Source organism: Aythya fuligula, chromosome 10, assembly GCF_009819795.1.
Source record: "Aythya fuligula isolate bAytFul2 chromosome 10, bAytFul2.pri, whole genome shotgun sequence".
Taxonomy (NCBI): domain Eukaryota; kingdom Metazoa; phylum Chordata; class Aves; order Anseriformes; family Anatidae; genus Aythya; species Aythya fuligula.
The window spans coordinates 21539154-21558315 of record NC_045568.1 but is presented as its reverse complement, the minus strand read 5'-3'; the positions used below and the strand labels follow the sequence as shown (position 1 = coordinate 21558315).

Below are 19162 nucleotides of genomic sequence, written 5' to 3'. Positions count from 1 at the left end.
CAGCACAGCCCACAGCAGCACGGCGGTGTGACCAGAGGAAGCGGTGTAGGTGAAGTGCTGGCAATGGATCGTTTCAGCTGCCTTGTTCAGAGGGTCTCAGCGTGTGGCTGTCACACAGGGGTGTTCTGCTTTGCTTGTATCATTTTTGAAAATTTTGATTTGCTTTAATACTAAATACAATGCGTGGGAAAACAGCGCAGGCTGGTTTTCGTGTTGTTGAAACGGAATGTGTCAAGATTACTCGCTCTCATTATGTGTGAAATACTCACAGAAATTTCCCTCAGAGGAGAGTTTTTCTGACCCCCTCTGGCTTCCAGGCGGGTCGGGGGCTCGGATGCCCCTCGGCTGCTGTCCCGGCAGAGCCAGGCGTGGACGTGCTCGCTCTCGTGGTGCTCTGGCTCCGGGGCACTTCTGGGTTTCCCAACCCGCCATGTGCTGCAGTTCACGGGAGCCTTTGTTGTCTGCAGCGTGGGCTGGATTAACGCGGCGGTAAATATTCAGCATACATGAATATTTTCATGTTGTGCACAGACACTTCGTGTTAACATTGGATTTAAAACGTTTTCTCCAGCACTGTTTAGCGGACTAAATGCGATGCAACAGATTGCGTGGCAAATGGGCTCTGTTCTGAAAGGAAAGTGACAGCTGTATTAATAGCACGAAGCGGAAAGAAGCAGCAAAACTCCCCTCTCTGGCAGAGCCTCGAAGGGATTGCTGCCTCCCTGACCTCACTGCTTCATCATAGGGAAGAGGCAGGTTTCCCATCTCATCCAGACCAGTGGATGGCGAGGAAGGGCGCGCTCCTGAATTACCAACTGGCTCTGCCGGGCTGTGGTTGCCTTCCAAGAGCCCTCCCTCTCCTAGTGGCCACCAAGTGGCCATGTCTTCCCCCTGCGCAGGGCTCCAGGGCTGCCAGCCATGCAGGGCAGCTCCACGGGCTGGCAGAGGGCACGTCCCAGGCCATTTCTTCTGGAGCCCTACCAAAACTGGGGGCAGTTCCAGCTACACCCGCCTCAGCAGCTGAGTTACAAGGTGGGGGCATTGCTACAGCTCAGAGCTGACCTGGGCAGACGCAGCAGTGATGGGGAGACGTGAGGGTGAGCAGGAATTGCCCTTCAGCAAGGGCCAGCGTGAGTCACTGGCGCTGGGGCAGGGGAGGGCTGGCTGGAGCCAGTTACTCTGCAAGTCGTTATGCCAGGGTAATTAATTCACCTGTGTCTGGTGCCATATCAGCATTGTGCTTGGGACAAGTCCAGTGCTCAAAATAAAACCTGTCAAAGCACTGCAGATAAGCAGGTGGCTGTCGTCTTACTTGTCTGGGATTCCAAAGGTTGGGGAAATCGTGGAACCGCTCTAAGACTTTGCTTTCTCCCTAACAAGTAGGGCAAGATCTGGCCCCCTGGTTTAGTGGCAGAGAGCGGGGCTGCAGCCCTGCGGGGTGGGTGCTGGCAGAGAGCTGGTGCCTGCGAGGCGCTGGGCTGAGTTCTGTGGCTGGCAGCAGCGCCCTGCAGCCTGTGCCGCGGGGAGCCGAGGGGCTGGCAGGCAGCACGCGGGGCTCAGGTGGGGACACGGGGCTGCGCCTTGCCGGTGTCACCTCCGCTTTGCCGCGTGGTTTCTTTCTCTGCAGGGATGAACATGAGACTCGTGGTGCTGTTTTCTCATGAAAACTGCTTCCCTGCAACGTTTGTATCTGGGGGATGGAGCTCACAGAAGAACAAAATGTCCTGGGACATGCAGTAGGGTCGGTGGCCGGCAGCGCGGTGAGGGACAGCACACAGCAGTGTGGTGGTGTTGGAGGGGGATCAGCTCTGATCTGACCAAATCTGAATGAACACAATGAGATGAGAGTTACCACCTTTCCCCCCGGTACATATTTAGATGGTGGCTGTTACAATAATCCCCTGATACCACCAAAATACCGAGCAGTGAGCTCAGTGATCCGAGCTAGCGGTGTCTAAAGCAGAAGGGCTGGAGGAGCTGGCATTGTGGCTGCTGCAGGGTCAGGTGCTTGGCCGTGTGCTGCAGTGTTTCTGTGTGAGGAGACGAGAGCAGCTCATGCTTTTCTCTGGGGGCATGGTGAATTCTGGCAGCTCTGTGCTGTTGAAGGAGGCAATGTTAATATGCTAACAGCATTCATTTGAAAATCGTGTGCCTTCTTGACTTGTTCCCTTGACATTTTTGCTTCTTTCCAAATTTCCCTAGGAAAGATCAGCACCTGCTTTCCCCTGTGAACTGCTGGTACCTGGTTCTGACACAGACCCGCCGAGAGAGCAGAGATCATGCCACCCTGAATGACATCTTCATGAACAATGTCATCGTCCGGCTGTCGCAGATCAGTGAGGATGTCATCAGGCTCTTTAAAAAGGTAACCACCGCTGTGTTTGAGAGCTCTGCACAGGCAGAATATGTCCTTATGACTTAGTGTGTTTTGTTTTTGTTTTTGTTTTTGTTTTTTAAAGAAGTCTTTTGTGGACTTCTACACAAGTTGGAAACTTTTTTTGAAGATGGAAAACGAATTTACTTACTGGGCATTTGAATTTTTGAGACTGCTTTTTGCCCTATTTTTGGCACGGGAGTGTTTAACATTATAAAACACTTGGAGACGCCCTAGAGAAAAGCCAGACTTGAAATCAGTTGGAGAATAGCTGGTTTTTGATCGTGGTCCAGCAAGGCAGAGGGGACAGAGTCCACAGAGATGGAGTCAAAGTTGCACCCAAAGCTGCAGCCAGCAGTGCTGGTGTCTGGGCACAGCCTGTCCCCTCTGCCCAACAACGGTGTAAATGGGTGTAAGAAAGCCAGCGTTGCTGAAAAGCAGAGAAGGGTAACGAGACTTTTTAAGAAGTGTCAGTCACCTCTGGTTTTCTCACTGAGAGAGGAGCTTGAACTCTGTAATGTGACAGTGTAAAGCCATAGGACGGCAGGCCAAGTAAAATTCTCAGAGGCAACTTGCTGAAGAGATGGAGCAGGGCGAGCCCTGCGGGATGGCTGACTGCACAGGAGAGGAGCTCTGAACTCAGTGGTTATCTTGAAATTTTAGCCCAGCTGGGCACTAAATTTAATGGGATATTTTTTGTGGCTAGCTTCTTCTAGTTTATGGATCTAACCTAGAAATGAAACTGCAGGGGCAGGCTTGGACTTCCTGTTGTGATCTGGGATGTCATCCCTTTTCCTGTCCTGGTTAGTTCTATGTTGGTCTCCATCTCCCTCCCATTTGCACTTTACTCTGAACCCAGTTTTGAGATGTATATCAAGACTATCCTTCCACTTCATTAGACTGTGGTAGTATTTATTGTTTTAATCTGTAGGACAAATCCAGTCATCACTTAAACAAGGGCGTAAAATGAAGTATTTTGACTGTGGTAAGTCAATCCTCTCCCATGTGACGATGAAAGTATTTCATCCATTCAGCAGGATTATTTCTTTGGTTTTCCTCAGTCCTCTCCATTCTTCCTCTTTTTGGATTTTAACTTTTAAGACACAACACTTACATTGCATGAAGTTGTTGCTCCTTTTTCATCCCTCCCCCATCCTCTGCCAAGTGAGGTGAAGTAGCACCGACTTCATCTGCAGCCTGCACAAGCCAGCCCCTGTTTTAATCAAAGGGAGGCTTTGCAGTTGGGTTGTGGGGATCTGTGATTTCACTGGCATTTGTCCCTTCAGGCTTGAATTGTAGCAGGACTCACATGTCCCCAGGAATAATGATCAGCTAAATCACTGAAAAGGCCTATTTTGTGTCATCGTTTGCCCTTGATGTGGGTAGGAAGGTTGACGTTTTTGGGGATACTCAGGTTATTTTTTTAACCTATTGCACACTGTGCCCAAAGTGGCATCGGGCAGCACTTTGCAGCAGTGCTTGGTGAGAAACGTGTGTGGAAATCAGAGCATCCTGATAAAAGGTTGCTTTAGATACGCAGTCCAGCCTTGCAGCTGGTGTTAGACTGCTCAGAGCAGGCGTCTTTCAGTATTTTACCCACTCTGGCTTTGAGTATAATGGCCAAAGCTCCTCAAGCACTCCTCCTGGGGAGACCGTGCCGCACAGGGCTGGCAGGCAAATAAACCAACACCAGAAGGGTTAAAGGCATCCGCATCGTGGTTCAGCTGTTTGGTTTGGTCGCAGATTGCTTTTTGATGGTAAATTAGGGTAACATTTTTTTTCCAGAGATGTCACTCTGAATTCCTCCCATCTAGAATTTATTAATGGGCTGTGACATGCTGCGGGAACGTGGAGGGACGGGCAGGTTTTGTGCATTGTGCTTCCATTATGTCAATGTAAACAACGGCAGCAAAGCAGCAGCTCCGTACTCTCTGGGCTTTGAGGACGGGCATAATTGAGAAGCAATCGATCATCGCAGCGGTAATTTGCCAACAAAGGTGCTGAGCGCTGCGATGCTTCTCCCCGTGACTTCCCCCGCTCTGCTCAGTGCTGGTGTGGGCCGTTCGTTACTAAATGGGGGCTCTGTGTTTTGTGCAGCTCCACTCAAGTGTTGTGCCCTCCCCGTGACCTGCAGCGTTTGCTCCCTTCCCTTCCCCTCGTCCTGGCGTTCGCCATTCATCGGCTGGACGCGCGTTTTGTGGTGAGAGCCAGAAAGCCTTCTGGAGTGACCCAAATCCAGGAGAGGAAGAAGTATGAGGTGCTGGGGTTGGGTTTGCAGCGTGTGAGCGGGGGCTGGCGCAGCCAGGTGTCTGCAGGGCTGAGCTCACTTCAGCTCAGGTCACTGCTGGCTGTGCTGGCTGCCGCTGGCCTTGCAGAAGGTATAAGGTGATTATCAAACGCCAGAGGAGAAGGTGGTGGCTTACAGCGCTCGGATCACTGGTACATCACTGGGACATCACTGGTACATCACTGGGACATCACTGGTACATCACTGGGACATCACTGGGACATCACTGGGACATCACTGGTAAATCCGCTCTTGCAGGCTGTGGCTGTGGCTGGCCAGCCGTGCAGGTCGTGTGGCTGCAGGGCCACCCCCGAGTTGCAGCAGTAGTGGCTTTGCCCAGAAGGGAAGCTGCGTTCCCTCCAACGCTGAGAGGAGCTCGCTGCCCTGGTGCTGGATGAACCGAGGGCTGTGGGTTTCTTCTGCGGAGGTTCAGCTCGGGCTGGTGGTGCTGGCAGCAGGGAGTCTGCCCGCTGCGTCCCTGCCATGCTCTCCACTTCCTTCTTGGCTTAGTGAGGGACAACTTGGTTAGCTTTGAAAGTGAGAAGGAAGCCTTGTAGGGAAAAATGCAACCCCTCCTCTCATTGTTCGTTTCTTTTTAATATCACAGAGTGTTGTGAAATAGAGGGAAAAAAAAGAAGACTACAGCCCCTGGGGGATCAAGTTAGACTGCAAGCTGGAGAAGTCTGCGGAGGACTCAGCAAGGGCTGGTTTTTCAGGACAGTGATCAGCTTTAGGGTTTTGATGAGGTTTGGTGGGGTGGAACATGAGGGTTTGTCTGCAGCCAGAGTTTGAAAGTGCTCCTCCCTGAGCATTTTTATACAGAGTCAAAGAGAAATTATAAAACCAGATGTCATGCTGGTAAATCAGGGTTCATCGCTGAAATCAGTGGACCCACTTTGTCCATGGGCACTACAGACAGTATATATCCCGTGTTGTGGCTTTAAAGCATAGATGTGTTTAAGTTGTTAGTAAGGTGGTCCTGATATGTAGAAATAGCTTTTATTATTATTATTTTAATTTTATTTAGGTTTGGCTCATCCTTCGAGCTCACGTCATGCAGCTGAACCCCTGCAAACTGAAGCGTAGCGAGTGGCAGCTCACTTGGGCAAACGTCCTTGGAGCTTCCAGTCCGAGCTGCGCTGCTGGGGCAGGAGGGGATGATTAAGGCAAATATTAGCATAGCAATAGGCAGGCGATAAATGGAGGTGCCAAGGCACAGAACTGCAGAGATCCGACTGAGCTCCTCGCTGGGCTGCATCGTGTCCCCTCGAGGCCTTGCAGCACTCCTCCTGGCGAGCCCTGGGCACGGGATGTGCTGCGGGGCCGGGCAGGCGTCCCCCCCTCTGCCTCCCCCTGCGGCTGCTGCTTCCCGGCACAGGACAGAACTCACACTGCAGACAGCATTGCTCTGTCCGAAATAACTGTGCCGCGGTTTCCCCAGCGAGAGGTTTAATTACGTGCCGTGACAGTGGATTTAATTATGTCCCGTACTGCCGTGCCCTGGATGGGGATTTAATGAAGAAGCGGTGTCTGTCTGGAAGGGAGAGCTTTTCTTCTTCTTTAACCAAGTGTTCTTTGTTGTCCGTGCTCATGGTGCTTCTTCCTGTCCCCGTGTCTGCAGCAGCAGGGATTTTAACAGACCTGCTAACTGAAGGAGTTGCTGTTCCGCTAAGCAGCCGTGTTTTTAGTGGGAATGGCAGGCATGAAGCAAACAGCTAGGTTGGAGTTTGGGCTTGGTGAATGGTGCCAGGGGGTTTGAGTGTGCTGCAGGACGTTCTGGCTTTGTCTCATGCATATACAAACGCAATCTGCCTGTTACAAAGAGGGCGGGCAGCAAGCTAGGAGGAGAGGTGAGGCTGTCAGCTTCTAGCTGCCAGAGGTCGGGACGAGGCTGGGTGCTGCTCTGCTGGGAGGCTTCTGGCAGTGCTGCAGATCCCTGTGGTCCCCATCGGTGCCTTCAGAGGCTGGTTTGCAGTGTCTGTAAGCAAACAGACCCTTGAATGTAGTGCATGTACACACCTGTGGTCCCTCAGTGGCAACGTGACTCATGTGAACGCCAACTGAGCCAGTTTTGTTGCTCTATTTAAGAGTCCAAAATTAGGTTTGAAAATTACAGCTTCGTGGACGTCCCCCGGTCGCACAGGAAAGCTGGGGCAGAGGCAGAAGCTGCAGCTGCCTCTGGGCCCTGGCTCTGCCCACAGGCCTGTCCTCCGGCTTGGGGAAGGGCTTGGTTCAGGCCCTGGGGGCTTAGGTTTGTGCAGGGGGGTCAGCGGAAGGGTTAGATGTGACTGCTCTGATCCCTTACAGCCGTGGGGTCTTTGGGGTCCGAGAGCCCGCTCTCTACAGCCCCTGACTGAACAAGCCCCGTCCTGGAGGTGCCCCCTGCCCGGGGTGCTGCACGCCTCCTGCAGCGCTGCTGCTTGTGAGCCACCAGAGAGATCCTGGAGACGAGGCGGTGAATGCTGGCTCTGGTGGCAGGGGAGAGGGGCTGGGGTTTCCTAGCAGATGAGGTTTCCAGATGGCTGGGGGTACTTAGCACCTCCTGCTAATTGGCATCTTCTTGGCACCTCACGGGAGTGTGAATGGGAGCAGCATGCATCGGTCCTCTGACTCTTCCAAGTGCTCTGACACTAATTCACAGATAAACTATAATTACTGCATAATTCACCGAATGCAGAGCGCTTTTAATCCTTAGCTGCCTCACTTCCCTCTCTGCATTAAATGCTAACTTTTAATAGTCTAGGATTAAACTTGTACTGTGTGTGGGTTGGCCAGGCCTCTGGGCCATCACCCACCCAACAAGCCAGGCAGACCATGCACAAAGATGTTTGAGCTTAGCTGAGAGAAATCTGAAAGGAACTATTTTTTCTAACTTTGTTTGGTGTTTTGGTGGGGATCTATACTTAGTTTAAACACATCTTCCAGTTCCAATTAGCGTTTCCTAGCCAAGCAAGTTCCACGGAGAGATGTGGGGTATAATTAGGAGGGAGGGCAGGAAGGCAGTGCATGCACATCTGCAGCAGCATCCTGAGTGCTGAGGAGGAGCTGGCCTGACCCGCAGCCAAGCTTTAGCGAGACGGGGGCACCGGGGGCTGCTCCGTCCTGCAGGGAGCGAGGGGGAAGCACAGGGAGGCGAAGGGATTTCCACAGAGAAGGGGGCGGGGGGAGGAGGATGCCAACCTCGCAGTCAGCTTTATCCTGAGCCTGCTGAACTTTGGCTGTCGCAGTTGGGAAATTGGAAACTCCATTATATAACCGTGGCATGGGCATTTCGTAACCGTGTCCTGCCTGAGACAGCCTTTGGGCTGCTCTGGTCAGAGCAGTGAAAATGAGCTACTGAGGACAAATAGAAGAGGGAGGTTAGGTCATGGCTGAGGTGAAAGGAAAAGGAAATATTCAGGCTGGGAAACCCTGATAATCTTCACTCTGAAATACCAGAGGTGGTGGGAAATTGCAAGTCCAGCAGCAGGTGTCCTTAATAAACCTATCACAGCAAGCTGGATTGGCAGGTGGTGCTGGGTGGCTGGAGACTGAACTGAAGTGATTAGCGTGCCCACGGGTGTTTATGGTATGATTTATTATACAGGAGAGTCCGTCCAGTGCTAACGCAGCCAGCTCTGCCAGGAGAATGCAGCAGCCACGTAACCACGCTCAGGAGCGCAGCTTTTGTTGGGAAGTCGGCAAAGGCAGGCGGGAACACACTCCTCTGGCAGGAGACAAGGCTCTGCTTCTGTGCATGCTGCCAGTCTGCGTGAAACAGGTCACCAGAAGGGAGGAGAGGGCACGTGCTAGAGCCACACGGGGGCTGATTGTGGACTGGAGATAAATTTTGCCAATGGAAGGGAAAACCAAGATTGCTGGTAATTCCTGCTTCATCCCTGTGTGCTGGCAGGAGAAATAAATGACACCGTGTGTGAGGTTCTGCACTGGGCTCGGAAGCCCAGGCTGGGCGATGCGTGGACAAACACGGACCAGAAGTGAAAATGCAGCAATTCAAATAGCACGAGGGCTTGCTGTGCTGCGTGTATTCCTGATGGTAATTCTGCGTTTTATTTTGTAAAGGGTTTGTAGGAAATTAAAGGAAATCAAAATGCTGGTTTATTTCTAAACTTCACTGTCACAGGCAGATTGGAAGAGGAGGCCATCTGTATTTTGGTTTTAATGTTTAGAAATGGAAAAAACAGCCCAGATGTGGGTTGGCAGCCCTATTGATGCTGTCTTTTCAGCTTCTGGAGCAGGAAGGATATTAGACAGGATTTGTGAAGTGTCGTAAATAAGGCCCCTGGGGCATTTCTCATGCTGCAGGGCTGTTTCATTAAAAAAAAAAATGTCTGTAATTAAAATGTGCATAGTTTAGTTAACTCCAGTGCAGGGCAAGGAGCAGACAAGTCGTGTGTCTGGCAGGGGAGCCAGGAGAGGGCAGGTCTCGGAGGGGCAGGAGGCATTTAAGGCAGGCATTACCAGAGCCCAGCTGTGCTGCCAAGGTCCACCCACTGCATTGTAAACTGAAAGAAGGAAAGAAAAACCCTACAGGCATGAAAGCAATGTGAAAAATGCAGCTAGATAGTGGCGGCATAAATATGTTGCTGTGTTTTTGTTCTCTGTGGGATGGGTGTGAACGCATTTGCTGGGGATTACCAGGATTCTCTTGGACGCAGGAGCTGGCGGGGCTTGGAACAAACCCTGCTCGCTGCACAGGGATCGGCTTCGCCCTCGGTTTGTGAAAGTTGGGGGAAAACAATTCTCTGCTTCCTGCCGGCCAGCCTGGCAGCGTTCACGGGCTGTCTGCCTGCTGCTGGTGCCATGAGGTGCCCCGAGGTGCTATGAGGTGCCCTGAGGTGCCCCGAGGTGCCGCGGTGCCGCACCAGCGCCCTGCCAGTGCTCCGAGCCTCCCGCACGCCTCTGCCCAGCTTGTCAGGAGAAGTCTGTGACCTTGCTGCCTCCCCGCCTGAGCCGCACGTTTGTGTGGTTCCCGTTCCCCCTCTGTGTGCCTTCTGCCTGCCTCCGCAGTTTGTTCTGGTGCCCCTCACGTGAAGTCCTCTGGGCCGCGGGGTGCTGGGGCCGTGGGCTCGTCGCAGAGCGCCCGACCTGCGTGGGGCCAGGGAGCTCCTCAGCGGGGTGAGGGCCCGTGGGGTCGGGCTGGCACAGCGGGGTGGTGCTTGGGAACTGTGCTGGGGGATCGGGATGGAGAGAGGTGCACGGAATGGTTGGCAGTCCTGGAGTCTTACTGCCTGCTCCAAAAGTGTTTTCCTTCCCCAAATGCATGTTGTGAGCATAAGAGTCTCAACCTTTGCTCTTTTTGTCTTCCAGAGCAAGGAAATCGGCTTACAGATGCATGAAGAGCTCTTGAAAGTCACCAACGAGCTTTACACGGTAAGTGATGAACTCATCCTGCTCACGGCTAACCTGTGCAGCGAGGGGGGCCCAGGAGACTGGTTTGTGAGAACAAAATGTCTGTTAAGCATTAGTTACCTTAGGAGTCTCTCTCACCCTCATGCCATCACGCAGTACAACACGCTTGCCAGAAACATTTCGCTCTTGGCTGGTTTTGATGGAAGCAGGGAAAAAAATTCCCAGCTGTCCTGCAGGAAAGAGCTTCCATGTCTTCATCAGGCAGTGGATCCTGCCATCTAACTGTGCCACCTGAGCACAAACAGAGATGTCTTGGGCATGATCCAGGACGATCCCTGGTGTCTGCAGTGTTCTCACCTGCCCTGCCTTCTTCACAGAGTTGCCCCTTTCAGTTTTCGCTTGCTTGGTGCTTTCTGCCAGGTGCTAATGGCTCGTGAGTTGTGCTCTGGGTTGTCAGTGCTAATTTGTGGCTGAAACTTGACCTGCTCATGAGTCTGGTAGCCTGTGGGTGCTGGCTGAACACACCCTCTGCTGCTGAATTCACAGAACTCCTTACTAGCATGTGCTCCCCCTCATCCCCCTGCTCTGAGCGCTTTGGTGGCAACGCAGTCTGTGCCTCCAGGTGAAACCCTGCTGTTACAGGACATCGCTCTTCAAGTAGGTTTTCGTAGTAAAAATCTTTGTGTTGCTTCTGTCTCTTGCGCCGTAGGATTTTGTTTTATTTTATTTGTGCTTTAAGTTTAATGAAGCAATGTAACATCTGTCTTATACAGGAAAGTTAAGATGATACATGGCTTCCTTCAGCTGTAACTGTTACTGGTACAGAAATGACACTGTAGTAGGGTTACTCCTAAACAATGATTTTATTCCATTTTTTGAAAAATAGGCCTAAACAACAGACCATGAGTGACATTACTTGATATTTCTGCCACAAATCTTCCTCTTAATAGTTTTTTTCTGCACTGGTTGTGGGAGAACTCGGCTCTTGTGAGTCCCGCAGTGGGGGTGGACAGCCAGGTTGGATTAAAAAGCTTGCAAGAGGGTTGGGTGGTTGGTTGGTGGATGTCACAAGGTGTGTTAGTGCTAGTGACTAATCCAGATTAATTGCAGCAGCATGACAGGTGCAAAACAAACAACGAATAACAGGGGTTGGGCTGACCTTGGTGCACGTGGACCGGTGTACTCAGAACCCTCATGTGGGACAGGAGCATGACTGGAAGCACACAGTGCAGTCAGTCTGAGGATCAGCAGTGAGCTGGGGGCTCAGCTGCAGGAAAAGGGAACTGCAAGGAAAAGCAGAAAGTGTAATTTTGGTCCTCTTGGGTCTGTGGCAAAACTCATCTTCAGGGGAACTGAATTTTCGCTCCATTTACTGCTTTGCTCCCGCGTGCAGAGCAGAATGCGTTTGAATGGGTGGAAGAGCTTTGTGCTTCTTTTGAGCTGACCTTGCTGCTAAGATAACGGGGTAATTATGTCACAGAAACACAGAATGGCTGAGGTTGGAAGGGACCTCTGAGGATCATCTGGTCCAAGCCCCCTGCCAAGCAGGATCACCTGGAGCACGTTGTGCAGGGTGGCAGCCAGGCGGGTTTTGGACATCTCCAGAGAAGGAGACTGCACAGCCCCTCTGGGCAGCCTGTCCCAGTGCCCCAGCACCCTCCCACTAATGAAGAGCCCTCTCATAGTCTGGGTGCAGTACTCCAGGTGGGGCCTCCTGAGTGCAGAGCAGAGGGGGACAGTCACCTGCTGAATGGCAGCACAGCCCTCTGGTGTCTGCCATCCTGCTGGGAAAGAGTGTGGGGAGAGACAAGTGAAAACTCACAGTGAGATGTGAACAAAAGCAGGCCTTATCAGGCAACCAAGACCATCTTAAATCTCTGCAGTACAGACCAGCTCTCCTCCGGTCCATGGTTTTTTGTCCCGGAGATAGCTGGTGGAAGAGGCCTGACTGCATGCCTGGCTTGCAGGTTGGCCCACTGTGGTTGTGTCGTTTTGGGACGTCTTTGGGGCTGGACTGCTGCTGGCAGGTCCCTCACAGCATGTTGTGTTCCCAGGAGCTGCACGTTCAGTAACTGTGACTCCTGACAAAACCAGGTGCAGAATAAGGACAACTGGCTCACAGGTGCAAAGCTCATTCTTGCCAAATGTCATCCATCTGTTGGCCACACCAGGAAACCATTTCCATGTATCTCGCCTGTGGCCGAACCATGTATCCGTAGTTTGTGCCCTGGACAGGCTGCTTTCTTGGGCTTTGAGAGGGGAGCTCTGTGCAGAGTGTAGAAATAATATAATTTTTTATAGGCTTCTGAGGCATTCAGTTTCAAACTTAAACCAAAATAACTCAATTCATTTTAGTTCAGCCTCGTTGCTGTTTTGATGCAAGTCACCCTGCAGACTCTCTCTGCAGCAAGACATAAACCCCCCAAACCACCCCGATTTTAATTAAATAGGAGGTAGATGACTGTCATTCTGAAATAGGAGTACCTGTGAGCAGTTTTGTACAGAAATAAGCTCTGAATTAAAGCCGGTTTCATTAATTTGATTCTTTTTTATAGACTCCTGCAGATAGGTTGTCAGGTTAGAGTCTGCATGGTCTGATGTTGTATGCTGCTCACGGGCCGCTTTCCCTATTGTAAGCATTTGTCTTTGAAGAATTCAGGCCAAAATTAGGGCAAGGAAAAAGAATGGCCCCACAGCAACGTTCTAGTGGTGTTTCCTGTAAGCGCTGTGTAATGCTGTGCGCTCTGATGTATGGCAGTGCCGACGTGCCCTTTGATGTGTGGGGCTAGCCACAGTGCAGGCAGGCTCTGGCTGAAGGCGGCACGCTCAGGTTGGTGTCTGTGGTACGGACCGGGGTGATCCTGTGTCAGGAGGAGATACGGAAGGGGATTAATAAGTGTGAAATGAATTGTATTGCCGTGCCGCCCTGCTGAGCAGGTATTTTCTGCAAGGGTCGTGCTACAGAACTCACTGACCGGCTCACACAGCAGAAATACAGTGGTGCACCACAGAAACCCACTGAAAAGGCCTCGTTTTTCTTTCTTAGAAGAGTGGTTTGGCTGCATTGCGGGCAGGGAGGATGGCAGTGGGTGCCTGTCGGTCTGACGGATGCGCCCCTCTCGTAGAACAAAGAGGGGCCGGGCCCGGGGCTGTGCTCACCTCCGCCCTCTGGGGCCCCTTGACCTCAGCAGGGCCCGAGCCTGTGCTCAGCAGGGGTCAGGCAGCCTCCGTCTGAGCGCAGTTGTGGGTCAGGACCTAATGATGAGCTGTGTGGGAGGATGAAGCAGCCCCAGCTGCGGGCAGCACGCAGCGCCGTGTATGGCTGGTGTTTTGGCGGTGGCCTTTATTCAGAACTTGTTATTAATATTGGAAAACAACTTGTGTTGTTAAATAACTAATGAACATTGGAACACATTTTTCTCCTTCCACTGCAGCTAATTAACTTATTTGCAGAGCAGATCCCGGGGACGCAGCTGTGGCAGTTTTGCTTTATGAGACAATAGCACAGGACAGGGGCAGCGCCACTTTGTTCCAGGCGCTGGGAAGGCATCGGGGAATTGCGGATCAAAGGGCTGATTGCTGCAGTGTGGGCAGACCTCATTCAGAATCAGGGCAGATATTAAAACAATCAGAAATAGCCCCTGCATTTCCAAGCACAAGCTGCGCCACATGGCAGCAGAGGAGGAGCGTGGCTGGCAGCGAGCTGTTCCAGGAGTCGTTTCAGCCGTGTGAGCGCCGAGCTGTGAGGACAGCGGGTTAGCTGCCGGCCCTGTTCAGTCCTTCGCACCTTGTTACAGAGACCTTCAGGGAAGCTGTACCTGTGGCTCCCGTGGTGCTCCTTCAGGGGCAGGCGGGAGGAAGGAGAACCCTTTGGAGCTCCTCTGGCCATCACAAAGAGCCGGTCCCGTTGGGGCAGCCGGGGGTGGGCTGTGACAGCGCAAAGGTCGGGGCTGCGGGGGCCTGGGGTGAGCGCAGGCAGCTGGAGGAGTAATTCAGCTTTTCTTGTTAGGGAACTGGGTCGTAACCTTGAGATTTCACAGAAATTGTGCAAATTGGTCCATCACCCAACCGCTGGGCTTTGCTGTTGTGTCGCCTTCTGGGTGCTGAAGGAACCTTCCTCGTTACTGCCAGGCTGTGCTGGAGTGCAGGGCTTCTCTATTTCCTCTATTTCACTTTCCTCCGAGATTTTCACCAAAAGGCGGTGGCAGACGATAAGGAGGTCTCAGGGAAGCCCCTCGGTCCTTCTCCTTAGGAAGAACTCAGAAAGTGCCTGTTTGATGCGTGCTGTGATGTTCACTGCCAAAACTGCAGCTTGAAATCTGTGGCTCACGTTTACAGGATTTTGACACTGACCATCTCAGAAATCAGGCACAAGCCTTTGCTTGCTATCCCTCGCAGTTGCCTACAGGAGCTGGCTCGTTTGTGCAGTCCGTGGTGCAGCATGTGGAGCTCATTCGGAGCTGACGTCGGTGCTTGGTGGGAGAGGCGATCCGATGCTTCAGGCTGAACGCACCGCAGCTCACGCTGCCAGCCGCAGCCGAGGAGAACTCTGTTTTCCTCACCCAGGGTTGCGTGAAGTTGCTCTGCAGTTGTGGGATCGTGCTCCTTTTTAACTCGGGGGTCTCTGACCCTTCAAGGCTGCTCTGGCACTCGTGGTGTTGCCGCACGGTGCTGGGCTCGGTGCTGGGCCGCGCTTCTGGAGCCCAGGGAAATGTTTGCCTTGCAGTACTGACACTCAGCCGACATCTGAGGGGAGCGTTTGCTGGGCGAGGAGGGCGTCCTTTATGTCCAGCTCTGCCTTTGGCCAGCCAGCACGGGGTGTGATGTGACCACGCCGTGCCTTCGCTCCCCTCCAGCCGCTGTGCCCCCTGCCCGCGGGACAGGCACGGCCGCTTTCCTTGCGGTGTAACAGCACCTCTTCTGCAAGGGATCGGCGCTGTCCTGCTCCAGTCAGAGAAGGAGAAACGTTGAGGTGGAAAAGCTCATCAGAGGGCATGGTGCAAGGATGCTGCGTGCAGCTCTGGGGGCACAGGCAGCATCCCGGCCCCCCCGTTGGCAGCCACCGTGGGGCTTCCTGCAGCGCTTGGTTGCCTTCAGCGCTAAATCTGGGTCCTGCTGGCATCGTGGTGATCGGTAACGACAGAATGAAGGATACAGTTCTGTGGTAGTTTGAATAATTTGATGTTGTTAGAGCCTGTGTGTAATGGTGCAGAAAGGGGAAGGAATCAGGATGTTTGCCTGTGGGGTTACAATCTGTCCTCAAACCTCGTGGCAAGAGAAGTTATTTTGGTTCCAGTCCCATTTGCAGCCATCTTCCTTAAGCAGTTCTAGCAAACCCAGTTGGAGGCTTTAATTATTTTTGCATTGCTAGCTGCTTGTTTGCAGGGGTAACGTCAGTGCCCTGGGACACCGTCCGTGTCGGGGGGGTGTCTGACTGGCATTGGCTGTCCCTTGGAGAGGGGCTTTGGATCGTTCCCTAAACCTCTCAGCGGGGTGCCATCGGTTGGTAACTGCCTGGTGGTTTTGCTCCCCGCTGATGCCCTCCTCAGCATGGTGACTAACGTGTGGGGTGAAATGTTCACAAACCTCGTTGATCTGAAGTTGTGTTTAATCTTGGGCCATTTCAGGGGAATTCTGTGAGATGAAGCCAAGTGATGCTGTGGGGAGAGGGACTGGGTGCCTGCAGTGGCTCAAACCCTATCACAGTGCCATTGCTGGGTCGGACCTGCTGGCAACGGCCCCCACCCTGCTGTGCGGGCCAGCAGGGCTGTGCTAAGACCTTTATGTGCCCGATCCTGTTCTCTGCAGCAGTGCTGTACGTACCTGGCAGAGCCCTCACGGCGGCTGTGCCGCAGCTCCCCTGCGCTGGGCAGGAGGCAGAGCCGTGCCGTGCCCCAGCGAGGAAACACCAGTAACAGCTGGGGTTGTGGAAGGGCAGGGGGCTGCTGCCGTGGGCTGCCCTGCACCTCTGCTTCGTCCAGCCCTGGCATCCACACCTGTACCAGCCCCAGTCCCATGGCTGCCAGCGCCCAGGCACTCAGAATGAGACCGATCTTCAGCGAGAAGTCGGGCATCTCGGGCCTTGTCAGGGCAATGTGAACTAAGGCATCCGGATCCTGAAGGGAGATGATACAAGGGGACAATGTGACTACAGGCATAAAGGGAGAAGAGCAGATGCATTCCTCTTGCCAGCTCTAAAATGATCACTGCAGAGCACTGGAGGTGATTTCTCATTTCCCCACAGGAAGGTGAGCAGTGCTCGCTGAGTGCAGGCGTGTGCTGGAGTCCTGTTTTAGGCTGTTCCTGCAGCAGGGACTGAGCGGGGTGTGGTGGTTCTTACACCTGCTACAGAATAGCGATGAGGTGGCTCTGTGATAGTTTTCTCCTCACCTTGTTGTTCCTTAATGCCAAAGTGGCCTCGGACAGCCCTGGCAGAGCAGAGGCAGTGCTCCACGCTGCCCGTGGCTGTTGTCCTCACCTGCTGCATTGATGCATCTCCTGGTGCTGGAGGAGCTGACTCACAAAGTCTCGTTTCCTCAGGTGATGAAGACCTACCACATGTACCATGCAGAAAGCATCAGTGCTGAGAGCAAGCTGAAGGAGGCCGAGAAGCAGGAGGAAAAGCAGTTCAACAAGTCAGGGGACATCAGCGTGAATCTGCTGCGGCACGAGGACAGGCCGCAGCGGCGGAGCTCCGTCAAGAAGATTGAGAAGATGAAGGAGAAGGTGGGTGAGCAGGAGCCAGGCATGGGCTGTCTGCAGGGCTCCCTCTGCAGTGGGGGGAGTTTGGCTCCGGCCCGTTTCATTGCACAGAACAGCACTGCAGCTTCAGCAAATCCTCCTGGAGGTTGGAATCTCCAAAACTGTTTAATTCCTGTGTTAATTTCTGAGAAGGAGCAAAGCTTCCTCAGCTGGGAAGCATTCTCATGCGTGCTGACCCAGCACTGGGATTTTGTCCCCCAGCAAGCCTCCGTGAAGGGTTAATCTGTGCTAAACCTTCAGACTAGTGATCTTTCTGAACAAATGCCCCAGATCCAAGCACATCTGCTATTGTACAGAGTCTCGAATTCTGGGCCCTGTTCTAAATTCTGTAGCTTGGGCCTCTGGGCTGGATTCCACTTTGATACAGCTGCATAAATCTGGATTTAGTCCAGATGCATGTCAGCATATCTGGGAGGAAAATTTGGCCCTCTAATTTTGATTGATGCCAAAACCTCCATGACCGTACAGATAAGGCAGAACAGCTGTGCTTCGGGTGCACGGGGTATGGCTGAGCAGAATGCCCTTACTGTGCATTGGCTGGTTGTGTCCGTGCTCAGATGTGCTCTCCTCCAGCCTGGAAAGGGTGTCTGTTATCACACTGATATCAAATGTTATTAATTAACATGTCACACCCAGGCTCTGGGATGCTGTGGGGCCCTGCAGGAAGAGAAGCTGTGTAAGGAGCATCCTATTTATGCTCTAACGCTCCGTTTTGCTTTTTCAGAGACAAGCCAAATATTCTGAAAACAAGCTGAAGTGTACAAAAGCCAGGAATGACTACCTGCTGAACCTGGCAGCCACCAACGCAGCTGTCAGTAAATACTACATCCACGATGTCTCCGACCTCATCGATGTAAGTGCTTCCTCCCTCTGTGCGCATCCTACTCTTTTTTTCTCCTGACAAGTGCAGAGCTAAGTCTTAGGCACGGTTTGGTTCTTAAATGCACTCGCACTTAAACGCGCTTTCACTCGTACATGATGGTGATGAAGGGGGATTTGTTGAGGCTTTAAAATATGCTTAATTGAGGCCTGATAACGTGCTGTAAACTTGGATTTTTTCCCCTGTTTTTTTCCCTTGCAGTTACACGCATGCATTTGACTTCCCCCTCAGCTGACATAGGCATATATGGGTAGAACTGGAGCTGCCATTATATGGGTCAGCCTTCTCTGAATTTTGTGGTGGCCACATGATCACACAACAAAGTAATTGATTTTTATTTGTGCTCCGTAGAACCTTCTGTCATCAGTGTCTGGAAAAAAAAAAAGATGGAGTTTTTTTGTTATAACTGCATGGTATGAGCCAGCATACACGGCAACACCTTTGTGAGAGCATAAGCAAGGAGTCCAGGTTTGGATCCAACTCTGTGGTTCAGGCACCTATAACATACAGTTACAAACTAGAAACTGCTTGGATGTTTTCTTCATCTTTCATGTCGTATCACAAGCATGTTGCGGTCTGGTTGTCAGTGTATATTGTATTGGTTCTTGCTTTGGGACCGTGCAGAAACAGTGCTTTCCTTCACGTTAAAGTGACAGCTTCTTATCTCTGGCTCTCACTGGGTAGGATTTCCTGCAGCTGCAGCTTTTCCAAGTCCAGAGCCTTGGGAGTAGAATTTGCCATGGGGCAGGTGATCCTGAGGTTTCCACCTAGCACATTGATTAGTCTGCATTTCCAACAGATGGTCTCATGGAATTGCATACATTTTCAGTTTTGTTGTTGAAAACAGAAGAAAAAATCTTCCTGTTACACATATCTGCAGTTTTTACCAGTTTGAATAGGTGCTCAGCCCTCTTCAGCTGTGGTGGCAGCCAGGTGTGCTGGCAGTTAAGCAGGGGTGGAAGTGCTTCCTTAGCTAGGGGCAGCGCTTGCTGAGTTGAATCCAAAGTGTTCCCTGCACAACGTAGCCTCAAGGCAGCGACTCCTGGAAGCAAGTTTTGTAGTGATGGCAGGAATTGAACCTGTGTGTTTATCAGTGACTCCTACAAGCTGCCTTTAAATGATTCAAGAGCAGGCTTTTCCATCTCCTCCTTTGATAGGTGTCTTCATGGTGGTGTAGATTGCACTACGCAGTTTCTTCCTTCTGAAGTTGCTTCAGTGAGCACATAAATTACTAATCTATAAGTACCGGGTTCGCCTTCTGGCTTCATCATTACCTAAATGTATAATTTAAAAATGTGCTGGAGTGTTTATTTTTTTTCCTAACCAACTGACGTTTATTTATTCTTTCAATCATTAATTAAAATAAGTCTGAAGCAAAACCCCTGAGGAATATCAAGATTTTAAGATTTTAAATAGATTTAACAAAATCTATTCTTAGTATGTCCTTATTCTCTTTATTTAAGATGTGTTCAGCCATCTTATAAAATACACTGAACAACTCAGTCAT

At 51.8% G+C, this 19162-nt stretch overlaps 1 protein-coding gene across 3 annotated transcripts in view; it reads left to right on the top strand.

Annotated features, from left to right (window-relative positions):
• The window catches only part of SRGAP3 (SLIT-ROBO Rho GTPase activating protein 3), a 97367-nt gene that overhangs the window by 44517 nt on the left and 33688 nt on the right, over positions 1-19162 (top strand). For all 3 annotated transcript variants that reach the window (XM_032193930.1, XM_032193929.1, XM_032193931.1), the window contains exons 3-6: positions 2203-2365; positions 9972-10034; positions 16554-16739; positions 17500-17628. In XM_032193930.1, the coding sequence (XP_032049821.1) occupies positions 2203-2365; positions 9972-10034; positions 16554-16739; positions 17500-17628 (541 nt within the window). The remainder of the gene's footprint in view (positions 1-2202; positions 2366-9971; positions 10035-16553; positions 16740-17499; positions 17629-19162) is intronic.